General features: G+C 40.0%; 1 protein-coding gene across 1 annotated transcript; it reads right to left on the bottom strand.

Annotated features, from left to right (window-relative positions):
* Nucleotides 1-673: 673 nt before the first annotated feature.
* emilin1a (elastin microfibril interfacer 1a) lies at nt 674-12564 on the bottom strand. The gene is made up of 8 exons (XM_030772801.1): nt 12222-12564; nt 6765-6884; nt 5306-5505; nt 2901-4982; nt 1964-2089; nt 1834-1851; nt 1612-1746; nt 674-1430 (listed from the first exon to the last, which is right to left on the bottom strand). Exons 1-8 carry the CDS (start codon nt 12368-12370, stop codon nt 1099-1101), a joined length of 3162 nt encoding a protein of 1053 aa, XP_030628661.1. The 5' UTR covers nt 12371-12564; the 3' UTR covers nt 674-1098.
* Nucleotides 12565-18506: the final 5942 nt, after the last annotated feature.

Below are 18506 nucleotides of genomic sequence, written 5' to 3' on the forward strand. Positions count from 1 at the left end.
AGTAGTCAATCTGTTTGTGTTCATTTCAGAGTTATTTCAAATCAGCATACAAATTTGACTGTCATGGGAACAGTAAATAACAGTCATATAAAACACTTCACTGCTGAACCTTCAAAGGGGTTGCCAAAAATAAGCTGTGTTTAGAAAAAAAGTCTCTTTTTAGCCCTTAGCAGTAATGTTCCTAAAATACCCTCTCATGCTACTGTGGGAAAGAAACTGTAAATGAGCATCCATCACTTTATGTGTGCGCTACATCAGTGTAGCTTTGGAGATGTAAACTCTTTCTTCAGGTATGATAAAATGAGCAGTTTCAAAGGGTAATGCACAGCAGATTAAAAAAAAAAAAGATAAAAAGCAAAACATTACAATATAACAACAGCATTTACTCTTGAAATACACTTAATGAATACAGACATTTGAGAAGGTACACACGCACACGCACGCACACACACACACGCATACAAAGACATACACTTCTTCAGTTAACTCTTCTCTTTGAAAAATGGCATAGTTCAGATGGAGCTAACTTCATAGCAATGCTGGGAATACGTTGGCAGAGCCTACAGCTCCTTTTTCGGCAGTAAACTCTTGGGTTCCCAGTGCCTGCCTGATAAATGTCCAGGCAATAATGAAAAGAACTTGCAGTGATGTTTGTAGCAACATTCATCCAAAGTAGCGCAGCAAATTAATTAAAAAAAAAAAAAAAACACACTCTTTTTCTGATGTACGTAACTAAAAGCTTTTTCAAAGCGGTGAACTATTTCAAAATCATCAGACTGATCCCAAACATCAATTTAAGGTTAAAAAATTTGTTGCCTCGACAAAATTGGATACTCATCTTCCTTTCCAAATGTTGTACCATTGTTATCCACAGTAACAAATATGATCTGGATTTAACATATACATGTTGTATCATACAAATCTAAATAGCAACTTGTAAGAAAATATTTTCTCTGCAAATAAATTTTCATATTTAACACTCAGCATACTTCAAACAACCCAGATGATAACAAGATTCTATCAAAGTTTCCCCTAAAGATGAATCATGACTACTATAACATCGTTTCTCCTCAGCAATGGAGTTTTTGTGTGTTCTGTCTATATAATTGCATCGACGTCTTCATAGAGCAGCATACCACTGAATATGGTCAGGGGTTCTATGGAGTGGGCTAGTTTGCCTGTGACCAGATCAATGCAGACGATGTCTCCTTCCTCAAGGGGAAGTATGATGTTGAAGACTGCCACAGATCCAGGTGTGTGCCTGGCATCTGCCGTAGGCTTCTCAAGGCCCTCGGGTTGGTAGCCAGCTGAGTCTCCACGGGCAATGCCTAAATTGGACTTGGACAAGACTGCTTCAATTTTCACGTTCTTATGACCTGTCAGGACAGCACTGAAGAAGTACCGCCCATTCACTGGTGCTGTGAACATGCCTGAGAAAATGCAGAAATGCATGATGAAATGAAACACTTTAAGTTTTAGGTGGCAGTTCATCTGTAGATTTTTGCGATAAACCAGCAAACAGACCTTGTGAAATAATAACCTTACTTGTTATATACTTGCAATATACAGTTCAAATCATCAGGCCTCAAATTATCTGAAAGGTCATCGTACCTGTTCTTGGATTGTAGAACTGTCCCTCGTTAACAAAGACCTTATCAAAGATGATGGTGCCAGCAGTGACCTGTGGTTTTGTAAGTGCAGCTGAGAAGGACAGCCTTGGTACTTTGGCATCTTCACCTGGAGGACCTGGTGGGCAAAATATAAAACATATAAAACTGTGGTCTGCAGAGAGAGAAAACAGAAGTGACGAGAAATTATTGACAGAGTACAAACCTTCTTCACCCCGCAGGCCTGAAAAACAAGAAGACAAAGACTTGGTTACGTTATTCTTGAATTTTGGATAGAGTGATGCTTTTTAAGGTTGATAGTGTATATTCTGAATCAATGACCAGCCCAATTTTACCTGGAGGTCCAACTGGCCCCTCTTTGCCTTGTTTGCCTTGGGGTCCGTCTTTGCCAGGAGGTCCCCTTGGCCCAGGGAGGCCGGAATAGCCCCTTTCTCCCCGTGGGCCAGGCTCCCCTGGAGGTCCTGATAGAGGATGAAAGAATTTATTCTGGTGAGAAATATATCTAATTCCAGTGTTAATTTTAGCAGGTGAATTTTGATTTAGTCTTAGATTTAGTCTTTTGACTAAAATACATATACATTGTTTTGGTCATATTTTAGTCATTTGATCGTTATTAGTTTTAGTCTAGTTTCAGTCAATGAAAACTATACAAGTTTTAGTCAAATTTTAGTCAAATGAGGTTTGTGGTATTTTTCCCACTGATTTTGCACCCACACTGTTTGCAGTGCTTTTTATTTTCAGTTGTATTATAGCTAAGATGTGTCCACAGATCCATTCTTTTTCTTCTTCCGAGAGAAGCCATGATTTGAGTTGCCAAACTGACGTTATTTACAAATGTTTAACATTCGATTTTCAGAGGAGGGCAGCACTACCAGTTTGTATCAACCAGTCATAAGCATACAATACATGGCTGTGCATATCTTGCATTGAGTGCATGCATGTATTTGGATGAAAAACTATAGGCCTATGGTAGCTAATTGCTTGCCCATTCGTCTGTCTCTGACATTATCGTGTCGTTATTATTTGTCAATGAAAATGGTAATATATTATGTCACAGTTTTTATTTTCAAAGGTGTGTTTTTATGTAGTTATCATATTGTTTTCATCGTGGAAAAAAGTTCATTGATGAACATTTTTTGTCACAGTTGTCAGCGAAGAAATTAACGCTGTCTAATTCGAGCCAGCTGATGTCTGTTTGTCCTTAAAATCTATTATTAAATGAGAAACGACAGTTCGCTAAATTTATTATTAAAAATACACAGGGACACTCACCAACAAAGTCTTGTTCAGTGAAGGTCTGAAATTCTTTAAGCACTTCTATTATGGATGAGTTAAGGCTGTTCATCTTGCCATGGATATTCTCCAAGTGTGTGCTCTGGATGCTTTCAATGGCCTCGCCTTGGGAAATGACAGTTGCATTTAGCCCATTGACACAGTTCCAGAGTCCTGAGACATGTCTGCCCAAAGCATCTTTGATCCTCTCTAGGCTCTCCGACATCGAGTCTAAACGACCACAGATACCCTCCATTTTAGACAGCCTCTTCTGCAGCCCATCACCAGAGTGCTTGCATTCACTTATCTCAACCATGACACTACTATTAAAGTGGTGGAACTCCTCGCTTACTCTGTCAAAGGTCCCCCTGCTATCCTCCACATGTTCATCCAATTCCCGTTGGAGCTTATCAAGCTCAGTGAAGAATCTATCCTTTGTGGAGCCAAGATCTACAATGGCATTGTTATGGCGTTGAACTGTCCGATTAAGGCCCTTCAGAGTGTCGCTGATGGCAGTGAAGGTCCCGATCACTCCTGAGAGCTCACCTTGGAGTGACTTGAGGTCCCTGCCCAATGTGCTGGTGATGGCACGTTGGTCATTAATATGCTTCTTGTGCTCCTCCGAACTGACTGTGCATTGTCCCTTGCATTTTTCAACATCCTCTTTAAGCTTTCCCACTTCCTCCTGCAGGTTTGAACATACCTGGGAGCAGACAGTTTCATCAGAGTCAATTCTGTTGTGCAACACTGTGATCTCCCCTTGCCATCTGTTAATGACATCATTAGTTGTGTTTCTCAACGTATGCAGCTCATCCTCAAAAGAACTGCAAACACCACAATCGCTCCCCAGAATTTCAACTTCTGAAACAATTTTGTTGAGGTTTTCACCATTTTCCCTCGTCCAAGCCTTGATTTTGCTGATGTCACTGCTGAGGTCTGTAATCCGGTCCATCACAGAGTCTCCCGACAAAGAGAGGTCATTCAGTCGTGTGTCAAACCTCTTAATCTCATCTTGGTTTGAGATGACTTGCCACTGAAGAGTTTTCAGAGAATCCTCTGTTTCTCTTCCTTTTCCGTTTGGACCACAGGTTTCAGTGCACAGGTCCATCATTGACGTTAACGAGCTGTCTATGGCGGATGTTGTATTCTTCAACTGAATCAAAAGATCATTGTGGTCACTGACAGTGTCCTTCAGATTTCGGATATCAACCTCATTGCCGGAAATTCTAAGGTCATGCTCATCCATGCGACTGTGGATTGAGTTCCGTATTTGACCAACTTCTCTTTGGAATTGCTCCTTCACGCTGCTCTCAGTGAGCGTACATTTCTGCTCAGCTTTCCTCATAGTTCCATTGAGCCTTCGCTCCAAGTCCTTCAGACGACTGTTAAGCCTTTCTTCGGTGACTTTTCCTCGGCCTCCATTTCCTCGTGTGCCCTTCAGCTCTTTCTCAAGCCGATTCTGCAAGATGTCGTAAGATTCTGAGTTTGAACTAACCTTCCTCTCCAACACACTAACTCTCCTCTCAAGGTCTGTCAGGGAGTCACAACAGCTCTGTAAATGTGTCAACTCCTTTTGCAGGAGTTCCACAGTTTGCTGATGGTGCTGCTCCATTACATTGATATGCTTCTCTAGGGCACGGATTCGCTCTCGATCCTCTTGCTGTTGTCGATGAACATTTTCAACACCTGTCTGGCAGGCAGAGCAGGAAAGTGTTACCCGCCGTTCTAGCTCCTTAAGAATTTCTTCCTTCATTGTGACATATCGACTGCTGGACACATCCAACTCGTTGCCTCTTCCGTTGCCATTTACCAGGTGGTTGTTGATGTTGATGAGGGTTCTGTCATGTACCTGTGTCATGTTGTCCAGAAAATCCAGCTTGGTCTGGATGCTGTTGATGGTCTCCCTCATCTCTGGCTGGGCAGCATCAGCCGGGTTTCTACCACCGTTGAGGCCTGTGCGGCGAGACTCATCGTGGAGTTTTTCGTTCATGCCATGCAAGGTGGACTGCAGGTCATGAAGATCTTTAGTCAAGGTCTGGATTTTCTCCTCAAGCTGTCTCATCTTGTCACTGTCACCTCTCCCTGTGCAAGACAAAAAGAGGGTTCGGTTCATTTAAAATGTTTTAGGAAACAATATGGTATCATTAGGGAAATCGCTTTTGTTTTTTTTTAGAAACCCTGACCCCGTAGGCATATATTTGATATTTATAGGGATTAGCAAAATGAATCATTAAAGCTGAGGCAAAGTGGCACATAATGCAGTTTGTGTCTTCGTATCATATAAGTTAGGTTAAATGACAAATCAAGGGGGGAGGGCAAAGGTTAAATGACAAATTAAATGATAGGAAAGGTGAAAGATGAAGGGGACTTCATTTAAAGATGCAATATCCCTGTCTATTCCATACCCTCTCCACCTCTCTGTTCACTGCCTCTGCTGGAACCAGTTTGTGAGGTGTGAGGTCTGCCTGCTGTGACTTGAATATCTACACCACCAATGGGACCTTCGCTGCAATCGTCGCCGGAGTAACCATAACAACACTTCCACTCCATCTGAGTCACCATTTTATAAGCAAGCTTGTACTTTGGTCTTCGGTAAGTCCGGTATCTGATGAGATAGAAAGAAATACTGTTCTTAAATTCAATGTGAATTTTATACTTGTACCTTGATACTCAGTGGTCATCAGGCTACGTTGCTGAACAAGCAGGTTTTTACATGAGGACACAGTAAGACTTATGTTTGATTAACTGCTTTGGTCAAAATATGTTATTATTACGTACAAATTCCAGGTAAAACTTGACAGGTCTTCGATAACACTGGAACTAGAGTTGCACAAATGATTCCCATAAAGATCCTATTCCAGTAATAAACTTGATTAACCAAAGCCAGGATTTTGTCACACTGTGAATTTTTTTCACTTTAGAAGTCAAATATAAAAAAATGTAAAGCTGTTCTTTTTTTCTTTTAATTTCAGACTCCCTTTGTATCCCCTTGTTGTTTCTGGGCCTATTCTTGTTATCCTATGCTGGAACTCGCTTTTAAAACTAACAAATGAGACAGTCCTGTGTGATCTTTAAAAAATGTTTTCTTAGTGCTGCCTTACTGGCATTGAGTCTAACTGGAGTTGTTAGCAATTGCTCCTATTAATAGAGCATTTTTAATGCTCCAAAAAAAGGAAACACAACTGACAATGAGGTTAAAGTTAAATTTTTGTCTCCTTCCCATGTCTGTCAGTGGTGGTATTTTGAGTGCAGTGTCCTTGCCTTTGCAAAGAGCTAGCTGCTACTTAAAGCCTCTCAAAAATCCTTGTGGACAGAAAACAGACTCAGACGGCTGAAGAAAGGATATGAAAAGTCATTATCGTTAACAACTTTCTAAATTGTTAATCACTTGATGTAGCTGGACTAGCTTGGAAATTTGTGTACCTGAGTGAGTGGGTGGGTAGAAGATGAGAAAGGGAGAGGGAACAAGAATTAGAGAGAGAGAGAGAGAGAGAGAGAGAGCGCATAAAAACAAACAATTTTTCTATTCCTTGCAATATATATGTATGAATTCATCTTTCTTTATTCCTCTCCAAACCTGCATTATGATCTAAATGTAAAAAGAGTAGGGACATAACACTCACTAAAAACCAAAACGCACAGATTTACTGGTCAGTTCCAGCTAATTCCAAAAGAGGTCTGTTCGTGGTGCTTAAAACTGACAGACCATCTCATTCCTCTCATAACTCTGGTAGACATGTACTCAAGACAAATGTTGACCAAGTCTTTCCAGCTGGATACTGTTATGGCCATTGTGAACTGGAATCAACCCATATGCTACTTCTTCTACTATATTCTCTGTCAAAGTCAGTGAAAAATACTTACACAACCACCCTAGAACACTGGCCCCAACCGCAGCGCTGATAGTCGGGTTTAATGTAAGTCTCTACTCCATCTTCCATAACACAGCTTATGGCCTTTGTCACTACATAGGCACACCAGTTCCTGTAGAAAGAAAGTGTTGACATATGGAGTTCACTGGGTTTCCCCTGATGCTCTAATTGGTAGTCACAAGACATTGCATTTTGCAAAGACCATAAAACACCTGACTGTTAAACACAAATGAATTGTTATACAGGAGTCAGAATGTTGTACTCCACAAGATATCACAAAGCACAGTATGTGTAAACATGCATGCCAATGTATTTCCAAAAGCAAATTATACCAAGTACCTAAGAGATGGAGCATGAATTGAGAACCACTGTAAATTTCACAAAGTCCAAAACTATTACATGGACACACAAACATAAGTACAGACAAGCACACACACAAACCCACACGCATGCGCACACACACACACAGACACACACGCACACACACACACCATGCACACAGAGGACAGAGTTCTGGAATCTTCATTCCACCTCTCTTTCATTACCGGCGACCTCTGATGAGGGGCACCTGATGTAAAGACACAGTCACTCTTTTGTTTCCGTCTTTCCGAGAAACGTCCGTTTCCTTCCATACTCATCATATCAAAAATTGCTCCTGACCATCCTGCCTCGACCCCCGCAGTAGCAATCTAACGCCGGTGTCAGGCAGTGTCATTAAGTCATAGATCATCAATCACCAAAGAAATGCAGTGCTCGTCTATCTTTGAAAGCTGTTTTCAGTCCCCTTTTTTTTCTTTATTTGTTCCTCAAGTTTGTTTAAAGGCGAAAGGCACTGGGATATCCTGCTCTTGGTGAAAGTGGATATCTTTTTTTAATTCTCAAATAGAGCAGTCTCAGGTGACCCTGTCATCTCTGTGTCCTCCGTTCAGTGATGTTCCAGAGTCGAATGAAAATAACGTTGTAAAAAAAAAATTAGGTATTCAAAATCTGCTGTGATTACCAAGCCATTTACAACTTTGACTTTTTGATTTGTGAAAGTCCCCCTTGGACCAACTGAGGAACACTTGTTACAGATGATTATTTATTGACTAAAAACATAATGTCCAGATGAGATTTCAGAGGAAGTTCTGGAGTATTCTTGATTCTTAAAAGTTTCTTTTAGAGGTTCCTAATATATTACCAATTATTGCTCCTCTTGTTTCATGCATGACAATACTTTCAGTACATCTCAAACCATCAAAAACACCTTTGGTAAATAGGATTCAAAGGAATTCAAATAAAATTTAGACGCTAAAAAATCACTCATTTTGAATTTATTCTTATCTCACTCTGAAAGCATAGAATTTTAATTCAGCTCAATAGCTCAATTCAGCCCAGTATAACGACTAAAATCCTTCTATAACAACCTCCCCAGAACATTATAGCTTACAGTATAGAACAACCAACAAACATTCTCATACACTGTTTGTTGACAGACAGCCATTCATTGTCTATATATAGTCATGGACCTCCAGCACTTACATTGATGCATGTGATCTACAGCACGAAAATTGCATGGGAAACTTAGAAATCATTTAGTTGGGATCAAAAGCATGCCAGATTCCGAAGCTTGTGGTCCATCACAATAATTCATTGAGTCTGGTTAATCATTCGTTATCATGAACGCTGTCAAGGACAGGAATGTTTGAGTGCATCGGCAGCAAGCAGTCTCACACCAAATGTAATGGAGAGCAGACACCAAGCACACTCTAAACAAGTCCAACAATTTACCACATATCACTGTGGCTTTCAAACTCTCTCTCTCTCTCTCTCTCTCTCTCTCTCCCCCCCCCCTCTAATCTTCTGTGTGTGTGTGTGTGTGTGTGTGTATGCGCATGTGTATTGTGTGTGTGTGTGTGTGTGTCCACATGTTTACAGCATGAATATGTGTGAATACTGACAGTCCAAAGGTCCATACATCGCATTGCACTGCATACACTGCATGCACAGAATTGCTTGTTTAAGTGTGCATACTGTATGTGTTAGTAAATAAATCATTTGTGCACAGAAGTGGTGCATGCATGTGTCTCTCAGCATGTTCCTTAGTGTTTATGTGCCCACAGTATGTAAGAGAGCCACTGTCTTCACAGCTCTGGAACAAACTCTTGAGAGGTCAACATGAAGTTATGCGTTCAGGGGGCTATAATCCAATAGAGCTTCATTAATCTCAATAACCCAGGAGAAAAAAAAAAACTGAGATGAAAGTCAGTTGAATCATTGATGTACTTACACAGTGTAGAAATTTATCAAAGAGATACTGGGAATGTACTTACTTTGAAGTTTCTACTTCAAGAATAAACAAGTAGGCAATATTCACACAGATTTTGGGGATCAGAAATCCAATTAAAAACCAAAGTGGTATTATAACAGAGAGCTGTTGTTTTTTTAAAAAAATGCCTCCCTCTGTCAAAAATACTCAAAGGACAGGAAATAATACTTAATACTATACCCTCAATCTGTCTGAGTCTGTGGTACCAATGAGGAACACAACAGCAATAGGAGACATTTCACCAGTAGTCACTTTTTTGCCTTTGTCTGTCTATTGGCAATTAGCACTTAGTATTTGTGTGCTGTTTTAAGATGACTCTACATAAAGAAATTGCACCTCTGCCCCCCATCCGAACGCCATCACAATATTTCACTGCTCAGCAGGTTTCAGGAAGCATAAATCAGTATTTCTCTCCAGTGGTCCAGCAAACCTCTCCCCTGCCATCTAATTATTTTTTTTTTTTTACAGTGCTTTAAATCAAAGGGGAGAAAGGCTGAACCTGTAGGAATATTGTTTTATGCACTAATAAAATGCACTGGATACGCCTATAAAGAGGAAAACCTAGTCATAACAGTTAAGCTGCAGTATGAGGTCTGTGCATTCACACTGCTTCTAAATCTCATTTTAATGCACTGAGAATAAACACTTTACCTCCATGAGAGAAAGTCGAAGACTGGCACGGCATGCTATATTACACTGAGTGAAAAACTGAACCATCCATTCAGGAGTTTCACCAGCTCTCTCCGCTGAACTCTAGAGTTAAGCCTAAATCTTGATGATTAGCTCTTAAAGAGACTGAAAAAAAAATACGTCCTGAACAGAGGGGTGTATTCTTGAAGAAACCCAAGGCACACAGGTCACCTAAAGGTTTCAAGTTGGACTCCAGGCTCCTTTTGAAGATGACATGCCCCAGTCTTGCTTCATTAGCCACAAGTGACAGTGAGTGACACTTCTCTTCACAAAGAGGAATCAGGGCCAGCTCCCTGCCATTCAGGTCTAACCATGTTCAAAGTCAGCACAAGCCTCTAAACTAACTGCTGAAAACTAACACCAGAATCAAACAGCTGGTAAAAAAAAAGGTAGTCAAAGCAGCCAAAGATGTCATAGAATAATTATATAAATGAAGAAACATGTGACCGCTTTCTTTTTGCTTTTTTTTTTTAGTGGAAAATTTTGTTTCGTTTTATGGCAAAACTAATGAGAAAAGAGTTCAGCTAAGTATGATTCCATTTTGATGTTCCATTTCCTGTTTAAAATTTCCTTTAAATGGGAATGAAACCTGTTTTTACAGTTACTAGATCTTTGTACTGCAGCCATTTCTCTTTTCAAGTTGAAATCATTGAACACAAAGTTCACACATCTGCTCTTTCTCTTCTGTAACAACAATGACCATATTGTGAAATACAGTATTTACATAAAGAATGTGATGGTTAGCCAAGAGTGTAGATGGTCTTCATAAAATGACAAACATTACAATCACATTGGTATACATTTCAGATCATATGTGACAGTGTTTTGCTACGCATCTGTACTTTTATCTATCATTATTTCAAAACAAGGTAATATATTATCGTACTACCAAAATATTATAGTTTGATGGACAAAAATGTCATTTATAATCTCATAGAATCTCTGTATCATTAAAGCAAAAGTAACATGGTGAGTACCTCACTACAGAAAGTGTGAGCCTAATTTAATCACAGCTAGTTTTTCAGTTAACTGCTTACTTTATGTGGAGACTGTGTGAGGTCACTCAAACAGTTTTTACTGCTTAATGTTCTGACAAACTGAAATGTACCATACGCGCGTCCAAAGCCAGGAGTGTACTTTAATGTATCTACAATTTGTACATGGTGATTGTCTAAATGACATCTGGTAAATTACAAGTAAAAAAAAAAAATGTTTGTCTTGTCTGCAAAATGTAAGGTAAAACCATAGATTTTTAAAGAGTCAATTGTTAAACCTCAGTCCCACAAATTAGAGATGCCGTGAAGGCAAAAGGAAATGGAACATCAGTTGAGATGGTGGTTGAGTAACAACACGCGCTGTCTAATATTTCACACATCTGTTAAAACACAACTGAGTTCAAACAGTCGCTCTGCATCCAAAGCAGTAGTACCACAGGCCAATGCCATTTTTTTTTTCCCTCCTCCAAACACTGGAGAATCTCTCCACATCAGTGAGTTGTACAGGACTGAGTGCAGTTAAGGACTTCATCGCTGGCACTAGTCCCAGTGATACAGGCTGAGTAAAGCTGTCTAGGCTCAGTAAACCCCAAAAAAGGGCAGACCTCTCTTGACAGTCGCCCAGTCAAACAGGAGACAGGCTGCTTAAGGCTGTGGGTATTTTCTGCACTTTGCTGCTGATCAGGGTTCAGATCTCAAGTTCTCACTAAAGTTCAGCCCAAGTTCTAATTTTAACCAAGACAAGTTCCTCATCAAAAAAAGTGACTCCAATCCAGCCTGTACGGAACAGAATTTGTTTTCACTAGTTTTGTTCAAGTTGGGAGCACACACTATGATCCAGATGCTTAGACATGTTTTAGGAGTATAAGGGCTGAAAGCTGGAAAGAGCTGACACTTGTTCAGCTGGAAGTCTGGGTAGTTCATTAAGCTTGCTCTGAATGACCAACTCTAACTGTCTTTAAGGGAAGGGCTACCCACATCCAGGGAACTCCACACACAAGCACCAGTAAACACATACTGATAACACTGAACTAGTTCACAGTCATTCAGTAGGACTGAATTTATTATTAGGCTATTCCAAGGAAGCAGACTGAGCGAGTATGTCGTTTTCAAAACTTGGGAACGTTTACTTCATCTTTAAATCCACCACAGCCTTGAAGGAGTATATCATTGTCTTTTTTTGCCTTCCAGAAGACAGTACATACAAAAATTAATCAAGAATTTTCTCTCCGCGTAACCGAGGCTACACCAAAATAAAAACAATGGGAAATAAGACCAAATATGAGCAGGAAACTCAGTGTTTGTGTATGATTGAAGGGTAACAAAACCTATGCTATATTGGTCTATAGAATCAGTTTTGGTTTGTGCACGATTACTACATTATTGTAAGAGCAGAAGACTGGAAACATTTAAATGAACACATTTTTTGTTTACGCACTCTGTCGCTGATACCCACCTGTGTCTACTAGCGACTCTCGCACCGTTCTGTCTGATGGACTGACTCTGATCCAAATGCTGATCGTAGCTGGACGCATAGGATGCTGCTCCCAAAATACCCCCGTGAATAATTAAGGTAGCCAGAATATATAGACAATGTCGTGCCATATCGTATCTGGAATAGTGAAGTGTCAAATAATCCAAGAAAAAGGTATCCTACGCGAAATGAGTCCAAAACCGAAACTGCTTGTAATTTCGAAAGGAAAAGTTACGCATGTTACAGTCCTTAGAAAATGACTAAGCGGATTTTCCACATCCTGTGATTTGAAGTTAGTTTTTAAAAAGTGTTAGCTTAAAAAAAACTCCTTAAAATATGTTTGATATTCTTAATTTTCAACTCCGTTTTCATCATAACGAGCGAGATCAGTGTAGAATGATGCTCCGAATCTGAAGTGCAGCATGTCTGTAAATGTACAACAGTTTACCCAGAACAGTGAACGAAAAAGTATTTCCCACTACTCCTCTGTGTTGTCATGGTAGGAGAACTGTCACATTGAACATCCTGGGATGTGGCTACTAAACTCTCTCTCTCTCGCTCGCTCCCTCCCTCGCTCCCTCTCGCGCTTTCCCGTCTCTCTGTCACAAATTCTTTTAAGCAAAAAAAAAAAAAAAAAGACTGTTTAATAGCATTCAGCCTAAGAGAGTGACCACTAGTAGGGCGTGAAGTGCCCAGCTGAATATAAGCAAGCGTTCCACAAGTAATGTAAGAAAACGAACTGAGACGAATGAATATATAATTTAAAAAAAAAGACGTCCAGGCAAGGGCTTGGTACAGCTGAGTAGTACGGATGCACTTTTTGTGTGAACTGTTACAGGTTAAGATTTTCAACATTTTACGACCTATTCTGTGGGACCTATAAAATAATTTGTCCCACAAAATAAATCTACGGACAAAACAAAGTTTTTGCATTGTTTCAAAATTACAATTACGAAATTACGATACAAACCGCATCGCACTTATGTTCATTACTGAATATCAGGAGGGTCCACGGGGAAATTATTGTATAAACAATAATGGATGAAGGCAGGGAGGACTCTTGGCACCTCCTTGCAAGCCGTAGTTTTTCTACCTTATCTTTCTGGCAAGTCATGACTGACCCACGTCTTTCATCTGGAAGACTACAGAGGCGATATCAGATCCAAGAATAGAGGGTAGGCAAAGGAGGGATGGATACCTCCAATGCTTGTGAGGACAAGCTGCACCGTTTTGCGCTGTCATAACGGCAAATCTTTTGTTTATTAACTGTGTTGTCACATGTTTTTCTGATACAAAAGATAAATCTAGTCGAGATTCAAAAGTACAATGTTCTGGAAAAGTATTGATATTAGTGGTCACAGTGAATAAAAGGTCTTTTTGTTCTGTCTCTCTTACTGAAACTGATTACAAAGGGAATCTAAGAGCCATTGTCTGAGTGGGCCCAGGCAGATTGCCATTTACTTCTGTTTGAATTTCTTCAGATACCTTAAGATACAGGAGCAAATTATACACAGACTGTGAGCTTTTAAAGAGTTTTAAATGGAAAAAATACGTTCCCTTCATGGATGACTGAAAGACTTCTGACAATCTGCATGTTAAAAAACATTCACCAGCTCCAAGCATTTTGGATAAGAATCAAACCCAAAGTATTTAAGGTTGGCTTTTAAGCAAAGCTCAGCTCTCTGGCCTGAGATGTGGGAGGTGATGTTTGTTTTGGGGTGAGGTGGGAAAGGGTAGGGTGAGTATGTGGTAAGATCCTCCTTTAATTTCACAGCTTATGTGGCCTGACCTCTCTCAGTTGATTCAGAGTCCACTGAAGCCTAGGAGAGTGGTAATCTGTCCCCCGTAACATTTTATACATTTGCGGACCATTTTCATACTTTCTCTGACATCTGCTTGCAAGTCTGAATAATACGTATAAAGCGCTTCCATCAAAAACACAGCCGAAAAAAATGAAGGTGACCTGCTATATATCTTTTTTTTTTTTTTTTTGGTACATTACACTTGTAGGCAAAAAAGTTCACTTAAAAAGAAATCTTGTCCGCAGGTGGAGTAGATTCAAAGAGGCCCTGCGTCTGGCTGTCTTAAAATCTTAGGATGAAGCTTGTTTGTTTGTTTGTTTGTTTAAAGCACACAGCCGCATTCTTTCGCTCAAATTCTTTGTGCTATCGTATGTCCATTGCATGTTAAAAGGCTATTATTTGGCAATCAGCAGCACTAAAATACGTCATAACTTTGCGAGTAAACATACATTAGATGCTCCTGACATTCATTCTAAAACACAAAGCACAGTTAAGTCCCAGGACTTTGACCTAAGGATTAAAATTCTTGAGGGGACAGTTTATTTGCAAAAAAAAAAAAAAAAAAAAAGGAAACCAGAGCTGTAGTACATAATACACAGCAAACAACAGTATGTTTTGCTAGACACATTCTTTTCATGAATTCACAAGGCCTCCTTTGGCATGTTGTGGACTGACTGGACATAGGTCAAGGTCTACTAATACTAATAGCCTCAAATACTGTGCCAGCATGACAAGCATCTCCTCTCTGAAAGAGGACAAGATCTTACATCAGGCAATGAAATAATAAGCTGTCATCATTCATAAACCAGTTATAGTTCATTCCTAAAAATAAATCTGACTTTTTGAATGTTTACACTCTTCTAAAGGGTTTGCTGTTCCCACAGAAAAGGAAGATGGTGTTTTGTTTAGTTGAGTTGCATGCCATAGTGTTTCCCATCTTGTTTTTTGTTTTTTTTTTGTTTTGTTTTGGTTTTTTTGCACCTCAGAGGCACCCACAGAATTCGCCACAGTAACTCCCCTCTCTCAGCAAGACACTCAAAGGCAAGGTTAGAAACTCAAAAACAGCCATGGCGGAAATGTAAGGGGCGGGCGATGAGCAAAAGTGTGAGCCAAAAAAACGTCGCTGAACCTTTCTGGTGGTGTCCTGTGCACCGCTCCTAAAACTCTGCTGGTGTCCCCACGCACATTCCAAAAAGTTAACAAAAATATACTCAATCAAGCACAAGTGACAGCTGTTCTCCCCCTGCCAAACAGAGTCACATTAAGGCCAGTTTCTCAGACTTGAGTCATCGTTCCTAAGATTAGCATAGTTCCATGTTTTCAGCTCTGAGAGATTATTTTTCCTTGTGTCACAACCGAATGAGTCACAGCTGGACTATAACGCACTTTAAATATGGCTAATCCGTGACCCGTGGTTTAACTCATTAAGTAGCTTAGGATCATTTTTAATTGAAAATGTAAATAAAAAAAAGAGTTTCATTTTCATTTTCGCCTGCGTGGTCGATTAATCATTGCATGTAGGGCGTTTGCTGATCTCTCTAAAAAGAACCAGACAGTGATAATCCCCAAAGGGCAATGACAATTATGCGGGACATATTATAACAGAGATGTTACTAACGATGACATTTAGCCAGCAACCATTCAAACAAAGCAAAAGGCGCACTACGTAGAAAGATGAATAGTAGTACACTCATAAATTTTCCAATAATTGGACTTTGATTTGACTTAGGTCATCTAGGCTTATCGTCTCCTTTTCATCTACTCGCATGCCTTCATCGCTCCTTGACTGGGATAGGTCAATGGGATATTGTGTATACAACGCAGCCAGTTACTGTTGGATAGAGTCTGGTGGAGTATGTTCGAAGTCGTTTGAGAAATGATTAAGATAATTTTCCTGTCCGCTTACCATCACAGTTGTTTATTCGCAAGATTACTGTGCCAATAATTCAAACGCCACTTTCAAATGTATCATACCGAGTTACAAAACGTTCTGCAGTGAACAACAATTTGTCACATTATGAAAAAGAAGACACTGATACTGATAACGAGGCTCAACATGGCGGTGTTAAAGTGTTAAGAAAAATAGTCTGGTCTTCATTTCACAGCTTCCCACGACGCTCCTTAATTTTCAGCCTATTACTGCGTCCATATTCATAAAACTGGGAAAAAAAAAAAAATTTAACTCAAACAAACTAAACACAGAATATTGGCACAAGTCAGTTAAATCCACAGAGGCAGAATAAAAACTGGGTGCAATTCATTTCAAAAGTTATGCCAATAAACATTATTTTCAGTGCCAGTCAGGATTCTACCAGCTCTGGCAGTGTGTGTACGCAGTGCACGGCCGCATATGTTGCACCTGTATCGCGTGCCTTATTCCACCACAGTCTTGCAATGGAACAAATAAAGTGAGAGCTAAGTGGCTATTTACACTCAGTATATATAAAATATTTGAAAACCTAATGGAAAATTGCTGGGAAAAGCCACTTATTTACACAACTCTTTTCATTTACGGGTTAGCTACACTGCCTATAATGTTTACCATCTGCACTAAGCTTAATTCTCTGGACTCCCAGTCATGCAGTTAGTGGTTACAAATGGTGGTTTGAGTAGGCATTGTTCTCTCATGGGAAAAACAACTTGACTATGTTCTGGTATTTGATGTTTACAGCATACATTTTTGGACTGGTAAAAATGAAAGGATTTCTACAATGGAATACATGGTTTGTATCCGACACTTTTCACAACAGAAATAAGTGACTATTGACTGATGTTACTGGGCAAGGGAACAATCTTAAATTAGCTTTAAATTGCTGTTAGCTTTGGAAGGATATTCATATTTTTCAGGATTTTTACAATGTCCTCAAGGTACAGTATTATAGTTTTTCAAGCTTCTACTAAAAAATGAGAACTCACATTGGGCACATAAGTTAAATGTCCATGATCATGGATGAAGCAAAGAGCAAGCCTAAGAAATACTCTAGTGGGGTCTTTTCGGGCAAACTCAGCGTGCTCCTACTGTGCATTTGAATAACCGTGCTCCACTGTTGAGTCACTCAAGTTTCAGTGAACCATGGAGGGGAAGGGAATTTAATGGGTGTAGAACTTAAAAAAGCAAAGGGTGGGTGGAGGGGGGGAAGAAAGCCCTCCTTTGTGTGAGTAGATGAGGGAGAACCCATCTTAGGCCTTCTCCATCCCCCTCTGCTAAACTCTCCCTCTTTTACCTTCTGCTGTAGTGGCCAAGCCAAGTAATCCACCAATGAGACACCAATGTAATCCCATACAAAATATACAAAATCAGCTTCTGTCTCATTTTGAGTCAGAGGAAGGATTCCAAAAAAAATTATGGTGAAGGGGAAAAAGAGTCCTTTTTCTTGTCATTTATGTCTTTATGCAACATTTAAAAAAGGGTATTTGTTTGCAAAATGTGTTCCCTTGGTGATTTTGAAGCGATCTCAAACCAAACTCAAAGAACCCCAAGACACACTTAATCTTGCCTCAGCGAGTTTGAAGAGTATTTGATTTTTTCCCCATTGTTTTGCTCACCTGATCGGAAGTCCAACCAAAACAAAATTCCAGCTGCCACCGATGGGAACAAGAGACCCGCAGACCCTGACACAAAGAACGTGTGGCACTTTGTTTTCTTTTCTCGTCACTCTTAAAGTGGAGGGGCGGGAGGGCAAGAAAGCTATAAAAGCCAGTATTCATGCCATGTCTGGAAAGCCCACCCACTGGGTATCCTGAGGGCGCACCAATGTCTGAAAAGAAAAATATAAGTTGAGGTTTTGGGGAAAAAAGAAAACCAAAAAAAAAAAACAGTGGTCGCTCAGTTAATGTAATGGGATTCCGCTGCGGCGTATTATGTGTTCTGTAATGCCTATGTAACACACCTGGAGGAAATAAAACCCATGACTTGTGCATTAAATTAAAAACAGAGACAAAGAGATGTTGAGAATTATATAAATTCACCTGCCTTTACTTTCCCTGTAGATTTAGCATTCAGTCCTCGTCCTCACTTTAGATTCAGTGTTCCCATGACCACCACCCCCCCCATACACACTGTGAATTCAGAGTGTATTTTCCCTTATTTACTGCATATAATCCTAACCATATTGACCTGAATGTATAGTAAACACTGTCTAGTCGTTCTTCTCAATGAGAAGCGGCACTGTCAACAAATGTTTCTCACTGTTGAGAGCTGGAGATAAGATGGTGTTCTGTCACTGTTCTGACACCATTTTCTAACGTGCCTGAACAGAAAGCCGTGCACTGGGTCCTGAGCTTGGGCTTATCTAGTCTTATCTGCTCGCCTGGGCATTTTGCCAGAGTGTGGCACATTCTGGTAGACAGATGTAGGAGTCAGGCACTTTGAGCTCTGAAGAGTTCCAGACAGGGCTCGACGGCCTGCTAACATTATCTATCTGCGCAACACGTTAACCCACTTTGGCAGGGAATAGAAGTTCTG

Source organism: Chanos chanos, chromosome 4 (genome assembly GCF_902362185.1).
Source record: "Chanos chanos chromosome 4, fChaCha1.1, whole genome shotgun sequence".
Lineage (NCBI taxonomy): Eukaryota > Metazoa > Chordata > Actinopteri > Gonorynchiformes > Chanidae > Chanos > Chanos chanos.

Excerpts from the sequence above, each read along its gene's own strand:
- emilin1a (XM_030772801.1), bottom strand. The coding sequence starts at position 12,370 with ATGGCACGACATTGTCTATATATTCTGGCTACCTTAATTATTCACGGG. Across the intron at positions 6,885-12,221 it reads AGAGTCGCTAGTAGACACAG|GAACTGGTGTGCCTATGTAG; the intron begins GTGGGTATCAGC and ends TTCTTTCTACAG. Across the intron at positions 5,506-6,764 it reads CAGTGTTCTAGGGTGGTTGT|ATACCGGACTTACCGAAGAC; the intron begins GTAAGTATTTTT and ends CTATCTCATCAG.